Source organism: Pieris napi, chromosome 4, assembly GCF_905475465.1.
Source record: "Pieris napi chromosome 4, ilPieNapi1.2, whole genome shotgun sequence".
In the NCBI taxonomy this organism is placed as follows: domain Eukaryota; kingdom Metazoa; phylum Arthropoda; class Insecta; order Lepidoptera; family Pieridae; genus Pieris; species Pieris napi.
This window is the reverse complement of record NC_062237.1, coordinates 1,657,095-1,677,780: the sequence shown is the minus strand read 5'-3', so window position 1 is coordinate 1,677,780 and position 20,686 is coordinate 1,657,095. Positions and strand designations below refer to the sequence as shown.

The 20,686-nt window shown below is 35.3% G+C and overlaps 1 protein-coding gene across 1 annotated transcript in view; it reads right to left on the bottom strand.

Annotated features, from left to right (window-relative positions):
• LOC125048576 (tRNA dimethylallyltransferase) overlaps positions 1-20,686 on the bottom strand; it is a 185,126-nt gene that overhangs the window by 17,645 nt on the left and 146,795 nt on the right. The window contains exon 4 of the mRNA XM_047647315.1: positions 14,612-14,735. Coding sequence (XP_047503271.1) covers positions 14,612-14,735 — 124 coding nt within the window. The remainder of the gene's footprint in view (positions 1-14,611; positions 14,736-20,686) is intronic.

Sequence of the window (20,686 nt, the reverse complement as noted above, 5' to 3'; positions counted from 1 at the left end):
AGGTGTGGTACAATTTATAGGCTTAGTTCATTCATTTGTGCCCTAAAAGATTTTCGCAATCCACGTCTAGCTCAGAGAATAATTTCAGAGAATTTCGTCTAACAAAAAAAAGGAGAGAAAAATCTTCCTTAAGTAATTTGTGTATACTTTTTATTCATTCATTATAAACGCAATTGTGTCCTAATCCAATATTTGTATATAAATAAATCATCTCAGCTATCACAAAGTCAATTTAATAGCGGGGAAAGATTGAAAAATGTTGGTGAGGATGAAAGAAGTGGATGAATTTGATGGAGCCCTTCACTCCGTCGCAGGTCGTGTACTAATGATAAACATATTGACATGGACTAAATGTAGTCAAGTCTAGTTAAAAATATTATAAAAAAATGACTTAAGTTGCCCCTTCCAAAAAGAAAGTTTCATGTGGTTTCTCCACTGGAAGAATGGGCAAAAAACTGCATACTCCTCTTTTAAAATAGTTTTAATAATATTTTGTGTACATTGATTTGATAATTTATGTGAAAGGTACATACAATTACTATAGACAAAGTCAATTAAAATGTTTTTGTGACAAATATGAGAGCCCAACGCGTTTTAGAATCTCCACTTTGTCTCTTTATTTTTTAATAGAACAGGGGGCAAACGGGCAGGAGGCACACCTCATACAATACTCAGACTTATCCCACTGTTACAAATAAAGTGGCCGGTTTCTTTATCACAACTTTTATACAATTTAATAGCGCATTTGGTTTAGTATATTTCTCTCGATTTATTTATATATTAAACTATTTTAAAAGAGTAAGTATGAAGTTTCTTGCGCATTCTTCTGCATATAAAACTACCTTTTGGAAGGGGCAACTAGTAATTTTTTAAATATTCCTTTAAATTGACATAAATGATTTAACTTTAACTTTTGACTTTATTAATAAATATCCAACCAAATCGCCTTTAACTTAAACCACAAGCATTAAAAAAACCCCAGACACTTTACATTTTAAAAAAGTGTTTTTCAAACAGTTTTTGTCGTGTCAGACGGCCGCCTTCTGTGATGAATCTATTCGAGAAGAAAAAATAAAAATGACTGCGCCTTGAAATTTTGTAATATTTATAACTTTTGTATATTCGAACTGATTAATTGGGCAATTTGAGAATAATTAGTTTTCAATATAAATGTTATTAATGTATTTTTAAACTAATCCTTATTAATGAGAAAAATATACATATAACAAACATGTAGCTGCAGAAATATTTTCTTTTTTTTAAATGTCATGTTCAATACGTGTCGTTTGTGCAATCGAAGACGTTTTCAGAACGTCGGCAGAAACTTTCCAATTAATAGGTTTTTTTTATGGCTCTGGCACGATATGTGCATTAGCCAGCGTCAAGTATAGGATTTTTTATAATTCGTGCTTGTCTTTAGAAATTCGTGTCCTCCATGTACGGTTTAGCCACTCGCCCGGTACCACACAACCCTCCCAAAGGCCGAGAACAAATTTAAATTAAATTAAAACTTGCCCTCGAACCGGGAATCGAACCCAGTACCCCTCACCTAGCTGCTGCCACTTAATAAGACCGCTAGGCTATGAGGCCCCTAATTAATAGATTATGTCGCTACCATAATGACATTGTTTTGACATATTTCATGGTTCTTTAGGGATAAAGTATATATGTAAAAAGTTTATGACAGTAAACATTATATATTGATTTATGGCACTGAACTCCAAAAATTAGCCTAATAGGTTCTTCTGAGGTTGTTTATAAATAAATTTACTATCGATTAATACAATAACTCTCTTTGTAATACAAAACAGTAGGTCAGTGGAGGGAAGAGACTTCAGCATGTGCCACTCAATCCTGAGATCCTGCACTTTTTCAATGTACGCATTTAACAATCGCTCGTACAGTGAAGGAAAAAATCGTCATAGACTAAATCCACGGCGCGGTGTGTCACCTACTTGTCTATTAAGAGAAATGATAACAGATACAGTAATCTGTGGCCTAGACCTAAGACGTTGAAGCGCTTCTTTTTTTAAATACAATAAAGAAATTGTTAGTAAATACTTTTTGGTGAATTTTGGAGTTGGTCTTAAAGAAATAAAAAAAAATTGTTTAAACAACATATGACGCGACGAAAAGCTAATTATAGTGAAGTCATTGTTTTTTAGTACTTATCGTAAGAGGCCGATAAATAGGTCTGATAACATCTCTATTATCTTGAATTGGTCGTAATTTGGGGCCCGCAAAGCCTACCGACCCGCCTCAACAAAGAATAAAATTTAAATGTTTTTCCGTCTCTTTTCATTACAGCAAAAATATATTCTTAATGAAAGAGACGAATATGTATTTTTGTTCCAATAATTCAACTTAGTTTATATATAAGGTATATTTAGCCAGGAAGAGGCTGCTAATAACGAAAGAGCATTAGTATTTAGTAGAAACTTTAAATATAAAAAATTAAAAGGGGAATATATCAGCATCGAATGAACAATTTTGTTTTTTTTTATAGAACAGGGGGCAGGAGGCTCATTGTCAAGTGATACCGCCGCCCATGGACACTCGCAATGCCAGAGGGCTCGCGAGTGTTTTAATAATTACTACCCTCTTTTCTTGAAGGACCCTAAGTCGAATTGGTTCGGCAATACATCAGTGGTTCCACGTAGTGGTGGTGCGCGGCAATACTGCCATAAAAACGCTCAGTTGTGGAACGACGGACGTCGAGTATCTCGGTGGAATTTCGTATTCTGCCTCGACGTCCGACGCAGGTATTAATCTGAACAACTCCACTAATAAATGCGATAGAAGATGCAGATAATTCCTACGTCAAAGTCATAGCTGTATAGTATTTCAACTAGTCATTAAACTTTCGCTGCATTTATGAGCATTGAGCTTTTACTAAGAAACAGACCTAAGCGTTAATAACAAAGAGTGCAACGTCCTATACATACATAATGTTTACGAAGGGAAAATTGCAAACGCAGGTGTCTTGTATAAAGGGTTCTTGCGCAATTAAATAATAATTGAAACCATAAATCGAACTTGACAGTACACGGCTAGGTGATTTCCATTTTTTTTAATCGTTAGTCATAATTGATATTAAAAAATATAACGACTTGATCCGAATGCAAATTCGGTCAAACCACGAAATCTAGTTCTTAATCCGCCCAGAAATATTTATCTATTACTTATATCAGTCTTAGTAATATTTTTTTTATTAACTATATAGTTTTACACACGAATCTTCCAAGACTTCTTTAATTACACGTAATTTTTTTATTGATTAATATTATTACATTATTTTTCTTTTTTTGCGTCTGATGCGCAAACTAACTGTTGTGTTCTCTGGCAGAATGACCAGCTCTGTGGAACACGTCTACTCCACAGCATAATGCTGAGCAAGAGTCAGTTACCACACACACATTACACACTTAAAAAGTACCTTATTCCTTTTTTTGTTATTTTTCTTTATTCTTTATTATTATTCTGTATTAAATTTTAAGTTATAATGAGAGAAATATAGCGAAGATACTTTAATGAGTAACATTTTAACTTGTTTTTCATAAAACATGATGTAGGAAAACATTGTAATAGACCTGCATATACTGTAGATAGATATAGCATTTTGTATGACGTGGTAAACTTCAATAAATAAATAAAAGGTCAGCTTACAATTATTATTTCTGAGTATTAAAAATAAATAAAACCGTGGCGCTACAGCCTTTTTAGTTCTGGGTCTTAGATTTCTCTGTTTAATGATCATTTGTCAATCTAAGTCTGTGTTTGACACACGCCATCAACATTTTGGGTCTAAGGCAAGCCGGTTTCCTCACGATATTTTCCTTCGCCGATCGAGCGAATATTAAATGTGCACATACAAAGAAAGTCCAGTCTATTTAGAAAAGATAGCTTGTGCCATATACTGTAAATATAGTTCTATATGATATGGTAAGCTTCAATAAATAAATAAATGGTTGTTGTTTATAAGATTAAATTTTTCCTTTAATTTTTTGTCCACCAATTTCTAATTAGGCTTTCTACATGTTATGCCCTTATTAACTGTATAACAGTATCATTTCGTTTCATACCCTCGAGGTACACCTAATGAGTAGGTTAAGCAAAAATATTTTATTATTATAAATGAAGTAATTCTTATTTCAATTCTAGTACATTTATTCGGATTAATCTGATTTAATAATACTGTCATTAACTGATTCACAAACAAAAAATAATGATTTCTATATCGTGATCATTTCCGATTTACTGAAAAATACATAGCTATGTATAAAACAAGTGACGAGTGTTAGTCTAGTGGCTTCATCGACTCTCATGAGGTCGTAGGTTCGATCCTCGGCTGTGCACCAATGGACTTTCTTTCTATGTGCGCATTTAACATTCGCTCGAACGGTGAAGGGAAACATCGTGATGAAACGGCGTTTGTCAGGCAAAGGCTCCTACTTGCTTATTAGAATTGACAAATGACCTTCATACAGATACAGAAATCTGAGGCCCAGACCTAAAAAGTTGTATCGCCACTGATTTATTTTATTTCTTATATATTTAAAAATACAAAATACTAAATCTGTAGAAGTCTATATTTTGTTAATATTATTATACAATGGTATTGATTATACGTAGGTAAAAGTTATTTAAAACAAAATGCCACGTAAATCTTCAATCAACTAATTCCACAAGAGCATAGCGCCAGGTGACAATAGAAAAATGGAATAAAAACATCAACCTGTATATAATGAGGGTTCAACAGGTGGTTGAAACACGCGTCACTCGCGTGCCTAAGCTTTGAGTAGTCTCGACTACTGTAGTTGAAAAATATATGCGACATATTTTCCTTATTGCTTTCTTTGATTTGTTTACAAGTAAACAAACGAAATGATAATTTATTTAAATATGCAATTGTTTTAACTACGTCCACATAATAATTATTCATTCAGAAAACGAATTTCGCATAACGCCATTACGGATGCAGCCAATATTAAATATACATTAAATAAAAAATAGGAATCAATAAATTAAAGATATAACTATAGATTAAAGATGATAATCGCAATCCACAGATTACAGAGCATATGTATGAGGTCTGGCATGGCACCTGCTTTTGTACACCGCAAACGGCTTGCAAATTGTAAAAATATGTTCACTATTTCATTTATGGAAAGGGTGAACGAACGCTGTGTTATTTTTTAGTTTTGTCATATGTTTAAATGATCGTTTTATTTTTTTTAAAGGCTAGTGAACACCTTAGCCATCCATCCTTCGTGGGTAGGTTACACAGTACACACCTATAGCAATTACGCTATATGTATGTTCTTGCAAAACAAACTGTTACAGGAGGATGTATTTATAAGTGGCGAATCTTTCTCTTTGTTCCTCCTTTACGCAACTAGTGCCCCACGGTAGAGAGTATCAAGTGGCGTTACATTAACGTACATGAATCGCCTGTGACTAGAAAGGCCGACAACGCATTTGCGATCCTTCTGGCAATGTGAGTATCCATGGGTGGTAACACTTAACATCAGGTGAGCCTCCTGCCCGTTTGTTTGTTATATAAAAAAAGGACTTTTATCTTCTACGGATACGGTTAAGTATGATTCTCGTATTCAACGTATACGTACGTACGTACGTACGTGCTTAACGCTAAGTCCAAAATCTACATGCACTACATTTCGGGCTACTGCTGCTCTCTTCTTGAATAAAGCAAATAGGTCTTACTCGCGATTTTAAAACAAGTATTCCTGTCAGCTAGTTGAGGGGTACCGGGTTCGATTCCCGGTTTGAGGGCAAGTTTTAATTTAATTTAAATTTGTTCTCGGCCTTTGGGAGGGTTGTGCGGTACCGGGCGAGTGCCGTAAACCGTACATGGGGAGGACACGGTCGAATTTCTAAAGACAAGCACGAATTTAAAAAAATCCTATACTTGACGCTGGCTAATGCACAAATCGTGCCAGAGCCATAAAAATAAATGTATTCCTGTCTACGAAATTTAAAATATTTATATTTACAATGGTCAGTAAAGGAGACACTAATTTCCAGGAACTTCAGAATAAATTCATTAAACAATTGCCAACGATATTATAAAATAAACATTGTTTTTCTAAAAATGTTCACGCTTCGTTGTAAAATTACGTTTACAGGTTAAAAAGCTAGGAATTCTATTTACCATACAGCTGCTTTACCATATAGGTATTTACAGGTGCTTAAAACCTATCTAAGGATGTTGGTACGGTATTTTTAGATTCTATGGTAAATTGAAGAGGTTTCTAGGCAACACTTAAGAAGAGAACCAAGGAATTCGATACAAGTAATTATTTCCAATAAACGAAAAAGATGAAGACAACTTCGAAGGTAGACCAAATTAAGGAAACTGCGGGTACATAGCAGAGAGTGACACAGTGCAGACTGGAATGGCGGGATTTGGAGGAGGCCTTTGCCAAAAAAGGGCACACAGATACCTAAAAATAATGAGATAAGTGTAAAAGCATCTGAAATAAAAGGCTATCATTATTATTAATTCTATCGCGCGGTTTTTTCCCCAGAAGAGTGCAGGAGGCTCACCTGATGTTAAGTGCCTATGGACATTTACAATGACTGAAGGCTCACGAGTGTTTAGCCGGCTTAATACGTAGTTTCCTTTCTCAGAAATCGTTGCACCAATTGAACGAGTTTTTATAATATCTAGATTTTCTACTGCAGATAATCATGGAAAAGTCCAAGTTCTTACCCCCGATATAGAGATAGCCCAGGCATCCCAACTTCCCATTTCCTTCCTTTCAGAAGAACGCGTTTTGGTCCAGATTGAGCATTTCGATAAACTAGCTAGGATATCCATAGTTGCTTCCCTCACACTTTGAAATCGATTTTCCTTTAGCTTTTGTAATTTAATTTTTTTATATCTATTCGTGTATGTTATGTTTGCCTATAAGTGCTTGTCACAATAAATCTTGTATTTAATTTTTCTTGTATCAGTGTGCCGATCGTTGGCAAGCTTTTAAATAAACAAATAAAATTCTTAAATATTTGAATATGTACTTTGGAGTATGTATTAATGGTAGCTTTTTGAATTTTGTAGTAGAAAGAAACCAGGGCTTTTCTCTAGCAGCGTATTTGGCTAGTAAATGTCGCGAGTATTCGTATGAGTATTTCTATGTATATAGATTCTATATATGTAGACGAAGATGAGCTTTAAGAAGTTGGCGGGAAAAGGGAAAAATGTTCAAGATAGAGAGAGATGGAGCCAGTTGGAGGTGTACCTACAATGGAATCTTCAAGAAAAAATGTCGTCTTAAAAAAATGTTTTTGTATAATATTTTAAGTGTATCTTTTGGAATATGGATGGAAGGGTTCAACGAATAAATGGGGCTAATTTATTATTATTATATTAAATAGTAATAGACAAGTAGGTGATCAGCCTGTGTCTGAATTTTTTTTTGCTTAACGATAACCAAAATTTACTAGTATTTTATTGTATTTTATATAGGTATATTTTTTTTTGTAACATTTGTTTACCAAAATTGTCGTATGTTTTAGAGAAGATAGCTCGTAACATATGTAGATATGTATATAGCATTATGTATGATATGGTAAACTTCAATAAATAAATAAAAGGTCAGCTTACATATTTACTTACATTGTTTCTGAATATTAGAAATAAATAATACAGGGGCGCTACAACTTTTTTAGTTCTGGGTCTCAGATTTCTGAGTCTGTCTCATGATTTGTCAATCTAATTGACACACGCCTTCGACTTTTTGGGTCTAAGGGTCGATTCGACCAAACAAGAGTAAATCTTAATCTTAGAATAAATCGTCAGTTAATCGAGAGTAAATCAATTTTACGTTTTACCAACTACAAATTCTAAGAATAGTGGGCTTATTCGGGAATAGCTACTATACCGCCGTTTCGCACGGAATAACAGCTATTCCGAGAATAATTTAATGGCGTCAGTCAGTCCAATCAGCTGATTTCTGTCATTTCACAAATATGTATTCTGTGTTTTAATTTCAATTCAACGCAACGCACTAAATTAATAGTCTGGCATTGTAAAATGAAACGTTTAAACAATTTATTATTTAATTATATATTTATTTATTTGTAGATTTTTTATTTTCTATAATATTATAATGAAATTCAACTAGGCTCAACAGAAGTTCCTTTTTAGACGAAAGCCTCAAACAAACAACAAATAAAAACTTTTTGTTGGCGTTTGACACCTGTTAAAAGTTACTTTTTCACACAATAATACGGCAAAATCGAGTTGGCATGATGTATGCTCTTACACTGTCCCGTTGTAGAACAACATTTATTTGCCGAGTTTTATTTTCGTTCACCATTCTCTTGCTATTCGCGTATTGTTATTCCTAGCGCAATTATACTATCGATTACGTGGACAAACGACTACGGATTTACTCGAGATTAAAATCATGGAATAGATTATTCTTAGTATAGTTACTCGAGTATAAATTGAAGTTTGGTCGAATCGACCCTAAGACAAGCCCGTATCGTTACGATGTTTTCCTTTACCGTTCGAGCGAACGTTAAATGTGCACATAGACAGAAAGCACATTGGTGCATAGCCGGGGATCGAACCTACGACCTGAAGGTCGCACCCTGAAACCACTAAGCCAACACTGCTCTCATTATATTATATCTCGTTATAGTAAGTAAAAACGAAGTATAAACAATAACTTGTTTCATTAATTTATAAAAAGTTTCACAAAAAGTGTGTATTATTTTGTCTCTGTGTGGTTTTTACATACGAGTATTTATAGCAATAGGCAATCTGATTAAATGAAACCAGGTGCGAGTTAAATTGTTGCCATGCGAAATATTGTAAAGGTTAACGCGGGCATTCATTTTGATCTGGCAACACGCGATTCGATAATATTTTATTGGACCACACATGTCCTAGTTAATAGCTACAGGTGCCTTGTCTGAGCGCCCGAAGCAAAGTTTACTTTGACTTGTAAACAACTGAGCGTGTCTTAAGGCAGTGCCGCGCACCACCACTATGTGGAACCAGCTGCCCACTGAACTATTTTTGAAGCAATTGAACTTAGGGTCCTTCGAGCGTACCAATTCTTAAAAGGCCGGCAACGCACTCGCGAACCCTCTGACAATGAGTGTCCATGGGCTGCGGTATCACTAACATCAGATGCCTTTGCCACAGTTCTATAAAAAACGATATATGTTTCGCCGAAATTTACGAACTATACTGTACCAACTCGGATAATGCTTCTGCGAACTATCATCAGGATATTGTTGGTAAAAAAATATTCCCATAATTTCAAAAGTGAAACAAAAGACTGAGAGGAATCTTCAATATTTAGTTAGATATAGTCCATTTATTGGAGAATGTTTTTATTCAAAGGCCGAATGAATACGCTAAGTCTATTTTATACTAAAACGCCACGTTTGTGCTTTCATTTCGCAGTTCCAGTTTGAATACTCTAGTTTCTGAAAGAAATTATTCTTTACATCAAATATTATTACACGGTTTCCTTTGTAAAATTTCACCTTAGGTAAAAGAAGTAGTATGTTGCGTTGGAATAAAAAAACAATAAATTTATAATCATAAAGTGTATATGGAGCACGATCAGGAATAAAGAGTCCAACCCGTGAACACCTTGATGAAATACAAGTGATAATCCGTCTTTCTTAAGTGTTACCAAAGGATTCCAAACTTATTTGGACATATAGCACGTAGTAGTCACGATTATGGTATTACACAGGCGCTAACTGAATACCGGGGGAATGGAGGAAGCCATACACCAACACCAACAAACCCACTAAAGCCCCAAGGCACCACCATGAAATCGGGCCCAGTACTTGCAGAGGTGGATCACCATCCCTTCAACATCAATACACAACACAACCTTCAGTAATAAAGAACGTGATTAAAGATCAGATGCATAACAGAGAAACCTCTAGGCATTAAAACTCTGATCTAAAGAGATTTTGAAATATTATTTTTTTAGCTTAAACACTAAATAAAACACACATTGTGGTAACAAGTGAAGATAAAGGCACAAAGGACAAAAAGGACGTGGAGTCAGATAACTTGTACTCTATAAATTATTCTTATCACATTAAAGGATTTTTGTATTTCCTTGTACACATGACATCAAGGTTTTAAGACTGATAGGAACATAAGAATTATGTACAAAGTATGGCAGACAATATGACCGATGCAACAAAATAAATTGAGACAACAATATGGTTGCAGCTCCTTACAAACGTTGTGTAAAAAAAAACCATGGCGATTAAAAAAAAATTGGCGGAGAGTTTATTGCCAGTTCTTCTCTTCCGTACTACGCCCTTGATTTGAAAACTGGCACTAAATGTAAAATTAAAAGCATTAATATGTATTTCTTTACTGACGAGTCATAAGTGTACAATGTGTTACCTATATGATTATATGATTTTTGAATTTGAATTGAATTTGAATAGCAAAAGCTTGGAGGAGCTTTTGGGCACTCGGAAGAAAACGGGCATGGCAAAATCGCATACAAAACAACTGGTGCATGACCGATGGAACGATGTAAGATGATAGGGAAGAAGAAGAGTAGAGAAAAAAAGAATACATAATTGAGAAGAATAAGTAAGGTAGCAGATGTCACAATAAAAATAAATAAATTTAAATGGAAATGGGCGGGGAAAATGGCAAGAGGAACAGAAAAGTGGAGCAACAAAGTATTAAAAAAATCTAAATGTATTAAATGTAAAGTATCTGAAATAAAAGGCTTTTAGTGTCAGCATGCGACTCTCATCCCTGTGGTCGTAGGTTCGACAAATGGCTGTGCACCAATGGAGTTCCTTTGCGCAATTAACATTCGCTCGAACGGTGAAGGAAATCATCGTGAGAAAACCGGCTTGCCTTAGACCCTAAAAGCCGACGGCGTATGTCAGCCACAGAAGGTACTTACTTGCCTATAAGACTGAAAAATTATCATGATACAGATAACAAAAATCTGAGGTCCAGACCTAAATACTCGCTTCAAGCATTGCTAAACATGAAGGATTTGATTTTATTTCTACGTAACTAGACTTGATTCCCGGCTCACAACGTTCTAATTATTATTATAAAAAAGCCCTTTAATTACTATTCAACATTATCTGTTAAGCTAAGTGGTTGTTGATTGTCACCCGAACGTTTTTTGCTAAATCAAAACAAAAAAAAGTTTAACCATTGTATAGATACTTTGTGCACAGGTGAACCGTGAACCCTTCTAGGCATATTTATTATATTTTAGACTTTGTGTCTGAATCATAAAGTTCATTTTACACTGTTAAATTCATGCAGATGCGTTTCGATGCACCTGCCAATCTCGGCACGAGCAGGTGATGTGTTGTTTACATTTTTTATACCTCGCCTGGATAGGGTCTCCACATATTTAATAACTGTTTCAAATTACACTTAATTATTACTATTGAAAAATACTTTCCAAGCTACCTTGGAAGTCGCTGTTGGCCTAAAGGTCCTTGTCGGAATTGCGGGATTGGCCTTTTTCTGCGTCATGAAACATATGATGCATATGAAAACTAACTCATTAAACATTTATAATATTGTTTTTATGTAATAGGCGGCAAACGGGCAAGAGGCTCATCTGATGTTAAGTGATACCGCCGCCCATGGACACTCACATTGCCAGAAGGCTCGCATGTGCGTAGCCGGCCTTTAAGAATTGGTACGCTTTTTTCTTGAAGGACCCTAAGTCGAATTGGTTCGGAAATACTTCAGTGGGCAGCTGGTTCCACATAGTGGTGGTGCTCGACAAAAACTGCCTTAAAACGCTCAGTTGTGGAACGACAGATGTCGAGGTGATACTTTGTATTTGGATGGTATTTTGTATCTTGCCTTAACGTCCGATAATGAAACTCAGCCATCTTTGTACCATAGTCCATTCAATGCATGTAAGGTCCGTCCCGGCGGAAAATTATTTTTGTTTGATAGTTACAGAAAGATGCTACTTTTATTGAATGCATCAACAGTGTACGACACATACAAGAATGCAATACAGAAGTATACGCAAATCCTATTGCTTTTATGTGAAACTATTACTTAAGTGTAATTTCTTATAAATCATATAAAGCCTTATATTAAATATTATTTTTTTATTTTTAATGTCCAACGGTGTGGCAACCCTAATCCATCCCTTATACATCAAACCCTTACTTATAAGGAAGTTAATTAATCGATCTAATAACTAAAAATAAAGATTATAGTTATTTAAGAGAATTACAACAATTTTCAAACACATTTAGATAAGAAATTAAACGTTTATCGAAAACTATCTCGACACCTGTCCTTTGTTTAAAAAATTATTCGAAATTTCAAGTTGTGGACAATTTCTACCGCCTTATTCATAAAAGCAATATAGTATAAGATCCCGCTATACAACGACCTTCACCGAGATGCTTATTTAATGAAACTTATTTTATATTTAATTTAATATGTCAATAAATATAATCCATATGGGTTGCCTAGCAAATTTCAGTCCAGAGTATGTTTAATTAATATTAAAAAAACAATTTTTTTTTTATAATTTGCATGTAGTAAATTTTTTGAACTTTTTTCAATCAATATTTTTAATCAGGGTAGTATTATATATGTATCACTATAACCTTCTTTTATACTAAAGATGTATATATACTTTAGTGTCACATAAAAAATATACACATAAATAATTAATTGATTAAAAACAACCTAACTTTTGCATATTCTATGGGCTTCATACTTTCGATTGGTATAGAATTAATCTAATCAATCAATAATCATACCGGTGAAATGTTTAAAAAAATATATTTTTTTTTAATTTATTAAAAATACTCTGGACTGAAATTTGCTAGGCAACCCATATGGATTATATATATTGACATATTAAATTATATATAAAATAAGTTTCATTAAATAAGCATCTCGGTGAAGGTCGTTGTATAGCGGGATCTTAGACCAATATATCTTATTGCATATTAAACTGCTCTTTCGTCTCTTTCTTTCACATAGTGTTAACGCTGTGAGGAAAGGAAAAGGAGACGATCCTAGGATGAGATTGAGATTACAGTAGCGCCAAGCCTGTATGTAAAAATTTGGATAATCTGTTTCCACCGGTATCTGTCCAGCGCCTCTCTTATTACAGTTTTGAGGACGATGAGTCTTTCACTTGCTCGGTCCAACTGGTTGGTGGCCACTTTTTGTGTTACTAACCACGTTCAGTTTTTCCAAGTTCTCATCGCCTCTGCTCAGCAATTAAATTTACGAGTCAATAGGTGATGTTCTAGTTTCAGCATTACCAATAATTAACTGCCTACCACACTCGTAATCATGTTTTGTTTCACGTTCATCACCACCAACTGCAAGAAACTCAGTTTCGTATCGCGCAGGCCCGACGTACAACGACCACTATTTAAGCCTTGACTCAATACTCTAAGCATATTCCGCGATAACAATGTATACTTATGAACGTCAAAAAAATATATATGATATGCTTCTAATTTTACATTTACTGCTAGTTCTCAAATCAAGGGCGTAGAACGAAAGAGAAGAACTGGCAATAAACTTTCCGCCACTCTTTTTTTTTTTAGAATATCTATAGCTACATCACTTGCATCATAAGCACATCCCACATACACACCCTCACGTACATACCCTTACACACTATCACACAACACAGCTAAATTAGCTATTACTTAGTTAAATGTATTTAATTACTTTAATTGATTTTTTCCTTTCGTAAATGTACCTTTTTCTATATATTATGGATTCCATCTTTGGCTATTTGTTTAGTACTATTGATATATGTTATATATAACAATTATAAAACAATTATACAAAATCCCTCAGTTAAGGTTAATAGTTAATTTATAAATTATTTAATTACTTGATACTGACAAAGCAATTAAGCTGCCGAAAGGTGTGACTTCACTGATACCAACCGTCATAGATAACAGTTAATTGGGATATAAAAGCAACGTAAAAACATATCTTAAGGTTACTTTAAAAACAACGGGCCTAATGAAGCCAAATTAAAGGACCAAAATATCCGTTAGACAGCAGTTAAATGCCTTGAGAGAATTCCATTTATGTAAATTACATGACATTTTAGAGGTAAATTAATAAATAGATTTTGACTTTGACAAACGAACCGGAAATTGTAGGTGGTGTTCCGGCGTAATGGCACAAGGATGAGGAGTAGGAAACTAACGCGTGCGCACTAACATTTTACCGCATACCGTACCGCATTTTATTTTTACCAATAATAAAGGATCCAGTGCTTGGAGTAGGATACACCACCGTCGATGGTACGTGCTAATCTGACTGATTTTTGGATTCCTTTTTATTATGCTGGAACGCGACAGTCGAACCAGAGCATAGTATTTTACCTAGGGAAGGAAGCATCCTGGATATAGGTTACCCAGGCCCACACACCCCAGTAAACATTACAGTAATAGTGCATCATAAAATACATGTTAACAAAGTAAACAGCTATCTCTGTAACAATATATTAACTGGCTATCTGGCCAGCAATAAATTGGCAATCATGTTATCCAAAACAGTCAAATATGCATAATATTTAGAAGTTTTTGTGGGATTAAAACGTACCTGTTCACACTTGAGCCACAGTATGATAGTAGACCCTGGTCTTCTCAACTGGCCTTCGCTCAGTTTCTGCTCCTCCAGGACTTCGCTGTGAAGCCTCCCCGACTTCAGCCAGACTTCGATTGACCTTTAAAAAAGAAATCTTATAAGTTTTGTAATCGTTTATAGTTACTTAAGATGTCATGTGGAACATGGTGTAATGGTTGCAGCTCCTTACAAACATTGTGTCAAAACAAACAAATTGGCGATTAAAAAGAGTGGCGGAGAGCTTATTGCCAGCTCTTCTCTTCCGTTCTACGCCCTTGATTGGGGAACAATTGCAATTACTTGCAATCAAATTGCAATACCATCCTCGGTCTAGGAGCTCCTACACCCTCTGTCTTCTTTGCCGATGAGTAGGGATGTCTACCGATTCAAATTTCATGACGTGGAATAAGTGATACCTGTATTTTATATTCCATAATAAACTATAAATAAATTCAAATTCCATAAATATTTTTTTTTACTGTTACATACGTTCCAAACCTCAGATTCTAAGGTTTGATGCCCTCTGCAAGTCTTGGAAATTCGACCGTTCGAATCTGAAGGGCTGAAGGATCTGAAGGGGAATTGAACCCGTAGCTAACGGACACCTAAGACCGCTAGGCTACGAGGTCCTTATGTAACTTGGGGCAACCGCACGTCCAAAATTAATTTGAATACAGCAAAAACTGAGAGTTGAGTGGCCGCATTCAGATAATGTTTTTGTTAGGAAATTCCAAAAGGGGACAGTTATTTTGGTCACGGTATTTGTGAATGGACGTTCGTCTGTTTAGGAATAGTAGTGATGTCACCACCGCGTCCAGCTGTGATGAAGTGTAATGGGGCCACTATGGACTAGTTCAATGAAGGACTTGATAATAAGAGAGAAGAGTCCAGTCACCTTTTTTATTCATTAAACAAAATAAACTACCATTACAGATTACTCAAATGCGGTAACTATTTATATGTAAATGTACAGACAAAATTTACAAAAGGACTAACAATTTCTTACAGTAAAGGAACTAATATGAAGCTAACCTTTTGTTATTTCTCTCAACGAAATTAAATACGTCTGTTAATCTATGCAGTCATGTGTGCCCTTTTCGACAGGTTTCGACAGGTCATCAAATTCAAACTCTAAATAAATTTATTCATATAGGTAAACAAGTACACTTACGAACGTCAACAGAAAAGATGTTAAATTGATTCTAAATTTACATTTACTACCAATTCGAGAGTGGCGTAGAGCAAGAAACTCTCCACCACTCTTTAATGGCCAAGTTTTGAGTCATAAAAATTGTTTTAACTGGAGCAAATCAATCCCTAGGATTAGGATCATTTAAATATTAGAAAAATTTATTAAACGCTTTATTGATTAATTTACGTTTAATGAGACTTTTGAATTTATTCAGTGATAATTCTCTAATTCCGTTTGGGAGTTTGTTGTAAAAACGAATAATATTTCCATATAAGGAGAAGGTTATTTCTGGCCTGTTGGTCGTGCTTAAATTAGTTCTATTTCGAGTATTATACTGGTGAAAGTCACCATTTCTTTTAAAATCGCTTATATTTTTTTGTACATACAACAAGGCTTCAAGAATATATTAACTTCTAAGTTCGTAGAAGCCTACAGAATCTAATATGAATAAAGGATACCTGAGCGGGTAAAATGTACCGTACAATACAGGTGCCCGACGAATTTTGGACAAGCAAATAAGGTAAGTAAGTAAGGAATATAACACATTCTACTTTACTGTAAGGACTTCAAGGGGCAAGTTATTATTAACAGTTTAAGCACCAAGCTAACAGCTTGTGACCAGCTAATTTTAAAAGAGTACCGAGAGTTTTTTACGCCGGCTTTTTCTCTCGGCCTACACCCTCTGTCTTCTTTGCCGATGAGTAGGGATGCCTACAAATTCAAATTTAATGACGTGGAATAAGTGATACATGTATCTTATGTTCCATAATAAACATATTTTTTTTTAAATGCACTATCTTCTATCATCAGGGCTAAGAAATGAAATAGTTCTAAAGAAGCGTTCAAAGAAAGGACACTACGACGTATTAATTCATATGATCATCCAGCGGATACGAAGCAGATATATCAATAAATGTATGTCACTTGGAAGTGATTCAATTACCGGAACTGCTTAAAATGTTCTGACTCTTGTTATCTGTATACTTACTGGTTCATAGATGATAAACGAACTCAACTTTGTATGGAAGCTAAATAATACATACATCAGAGGCGCTTCCTTTTTAGGTCTGGGCCTCAGATTTCTGTATCTGTTCAATTTGTCAATCTAATAAGCAAGTAGATAATCAGCCTATGCCTGACGCACGCCGTCGATTTTTGGGTCTAAGGCAAGCTGGTTTCCTCACGACGTTTTCCTTCACGGATCTCTCAAGGACGAGAGTCGCACGCTGAAGCCACGAGGCTAACACTGCTCTTGTTTTTTTGTATGAAGCTGCTTCTTTCTTCATCCACAGAAGCCAAACAGTTCGAAATTTGAAATTTTGACATACGATAAAGGAAATATCCACCTGACTAATATTGTTTTAAATGTTCATTCAATGTTATCCTACAAATGAAAATTCATTACCTTCCTCTAGGTTAAGTTCGCTCCTTGAAATATCAGAGATCCTCTATATGTTCTCAGCAAAATCATTACGTTGGCTCGGACTTGTGGATAAAAAAGGGCCCTAAATTGTACCACTATGAGAACTGAGGTTCCATAGCGATGGAGCGGCAAAAAGTGCCTTAAAAGCGGTTATAAAAACAAATACTCGTTCTGATAAGAATCTCGTAGAACAAGTGAGTTTTACGATGTTTTAAGTGCTCAATGGTACACCGAATGCCATCTCGTACTTTGTAGGGCATCTTAGACTGTTATTATTACATTTAAAACATGTTCTATTTTAAAAATTTTAGTTTTCTCTTTATCCATTTTTTATTATTATTATTACTATGTAAATGAATTCAATAACTTGAATAGTTTTGTCCTTTTCTTACCAGGCGTTAGTCTTAAGTGCTAAACAGTGGTAAGTGGATAAAATTGTACACAAGAACAGAGTGTCTTAATAGAGACTGTAAGTATTGGACACTTTCTTATGCTAAATATATGTTTTAGTAAATCAGGTTAGATTTAATTTACTTATTAGTTTTAAGTTAAGTTCTTAAGCAGTGTTGGCTTCAGCGTGCGACTCTCATCCCTGAGGTCGTAGGTTCGATTCCCGGCTGTGCACCAATGGACTTTCTTTCTATGTGCGCATTTAACATTCGCTCGAACGGTGAAGGAAAACATTGTGAGGAAACCGACATGTCTTAGACCAAAAAAGGCGACGGCGTGTGTCAGGCACTGGAGGCTCATCACCTACTTGCCTATTAGATTTAAAATTGATCATGAAACAGATTCAGAAATCTGAGGCCAAGACCTAAAGAGGTTGTAGCGCGACTGATATTATAAAAAAACGGGCCGGAGGCTCATTTGATGTTAAATGATGCCGCCTATGGATACTCACTAGGTAGAGGGCTCGCGAGTGCGTTGCCGGCCTTTTAATTTCATTTTTTCCATCATGTCTATGTATTAAAATTTATATGAATATTGTAAACATTTTATTATCTGTGATGTCTAAAATGGACTACAAACAAAAAGTCTTTAATTGAAAACACAACTTGTATACATTAAATATTCGTGCGTATCGGATTAGATATTTTTGAATGAATCACGCACTCTGTTCACCAATACCTCGTTGCTATGGTTACAATACTTTTTATGTGGCAACATCGTAACCATGGTAATAGTACAGTAATTACTTTAATAAATTAATATTAGATCATATGTTATTATTATATGGTGATAAGTAAGTTGTTTCACTAGTATTGTTTTTTTTTTTTGACGTAGTATTGCCAAAAGACAGTGAGCAGTGTTGGCATAGTGGCTTCAGCGTGCGACTCTCATCCCCGAGGTCGTAGGTTCGATCCCTGGCTGTCCAATGGACTTACTGTCTAAGTGCGCAATTGAGAAAACTGGCATGTCTCAAATCCAAAAATCGATGACGTGCTAAACAGAACACCTACTTATCTATAAAAATTTGGATTATTCAGACTTAAAAAGGTTGTAGCGCCATAGATTTATTTAATTTTTTATTGCCAAAAGACAAGCAAGTGCTTTGCCAGCCTCTTAAAAACAGCCTTGCGATTCTGTACAACTTACTTTTCGAACACTCACGGCGGTTTTCGCAGCGGCGGTTGCGCTCAAATCAGTCGTGAAGCAGTCATTTTACGATTTGGCATTCTGATAAACAATAAACTACAAGCTCCCTCCGCTTATCAAGACGTAGTGTGAAATTGCTTAACAGAATACCATGAGATTCCAAAAATGACGTGAGTGACGCAGGGAGCGTTGTTAGTGCGAGGTGAACTCACGGATTAACAGAATTTCCACTAGGTGGCAAAAACTGCCGTAATAAAAGCTCAGTTGTGGAATTAGGGACGACGAGATGATACGGATGGTATTTTGTATTCTGCCTTGACGTCCGATGCGTATAAGACCTTAATTATGCGTGAGCGTATACGTATATGACTGGGTGTGTGTGCGTATATCACGCACACAAGCTGAGACTTAATATAAGCGTGCGCTGTCTTTGTTGGCTTTTCGAACTTCAGAGTCATGCCAAATACATTATTATAAGTTACACAAAAGCAAAACTACTTCTGTTCGTAGTATACATAGACCCCGACCGAAAAAATAAAAACTATAGACAATTTTTTATTAGTTTAAAAAAAAGATTACAAAACCTTTAACAAAAGAACGTACCAATTCAAAAGGCCAGTAACTCACGCCTTTGGCATCTGAGTGTCCATGGGCATATTACTTAGTGAGGTGTGATGGCCGTTTCTAAAAAAAACAGGATTTAAGTTAATAACGATTTAAACACAATGTAAAAACTTAATAAGGAAATAGAAAACTGAATGTTTATTGCGATTTTTTCCACGAGTTCATTGACCCGCACCTGTTGCCTTGTCTAGTTGTAGGCATGGGCTTATTACTGTTATTTACTCACTATCGCATAATTATAGCTGTTTCAGGCGAATAAGCTTCAAGTTCGCATTGGCTTTTCTGAGTTTCATAAATTTGCTTTGGTTTAGAGTATATTAGTTATTATTATTAACATTTTGAAGGGCTCTATACACAGTTCCTAGTCGTAAATGCTGTTAGTCGTAGGAGGCGCATTTGACATTGACAGACATGTATATAAGTTAGTTATATTATAAGTTTACAATGAGGAACTTATACCATTTTGTATGTTCATTATTTTGTATACACGGACAGACGTTAAGGCACAATCCCACCTGGGCCCAGGGCACGCACGCCTGCCCAGGACATGCCTGTTTAACAATCTCTTAAATAAACCCATATAATACTTTTTTAACCATATACATTGTTCAGCCCTTACGACCTTTTCTCTAAGATAATATTTTAATAGCAAACAAAATCCTCCAGTCAAAAATATACAATTTTCACCTATATTTCTTACTTAAGAAAGATTTTATACTTCACCACAGTAAAATCATATCGCTTGTAACCAAGGAAACAGAATTTACAATCGTACAACTAGCTATTTACATTCGTAATAACCCTTCCGTTTTTGTTGACCTTTTTTGTTCATTATTTTGAAATCAGATCGAGATTATTTAGACGGTGTCTCACTATGGCCTCAACAGATGATTGACATTTTGAGATACTTTATAGAACAGGGAGCAAACGGGCAGGAGGGGTCATCTAATGTTAAGTAACGCACATGGACGCTCGCGATGCCACACTCGCGATTGCGTTGCCGGCCTTTTAAAAAAAGGAACGCTTTTTCTTGAAGGATCCTAGGTCGAATTGGTTCGGAAATACTTCGGGCAGGAGGCTCATCTGATGTTAAGTCTTACACATGGACTTAATGCCAGAGCGCTCGCGAGTGCGTTGCTGATCTTTTAAGAATTTGTTCGGAAATACTTGAGTTTGCAGCTGGTTCCATACACAATTAAATTGTCTTAAGGGTTAT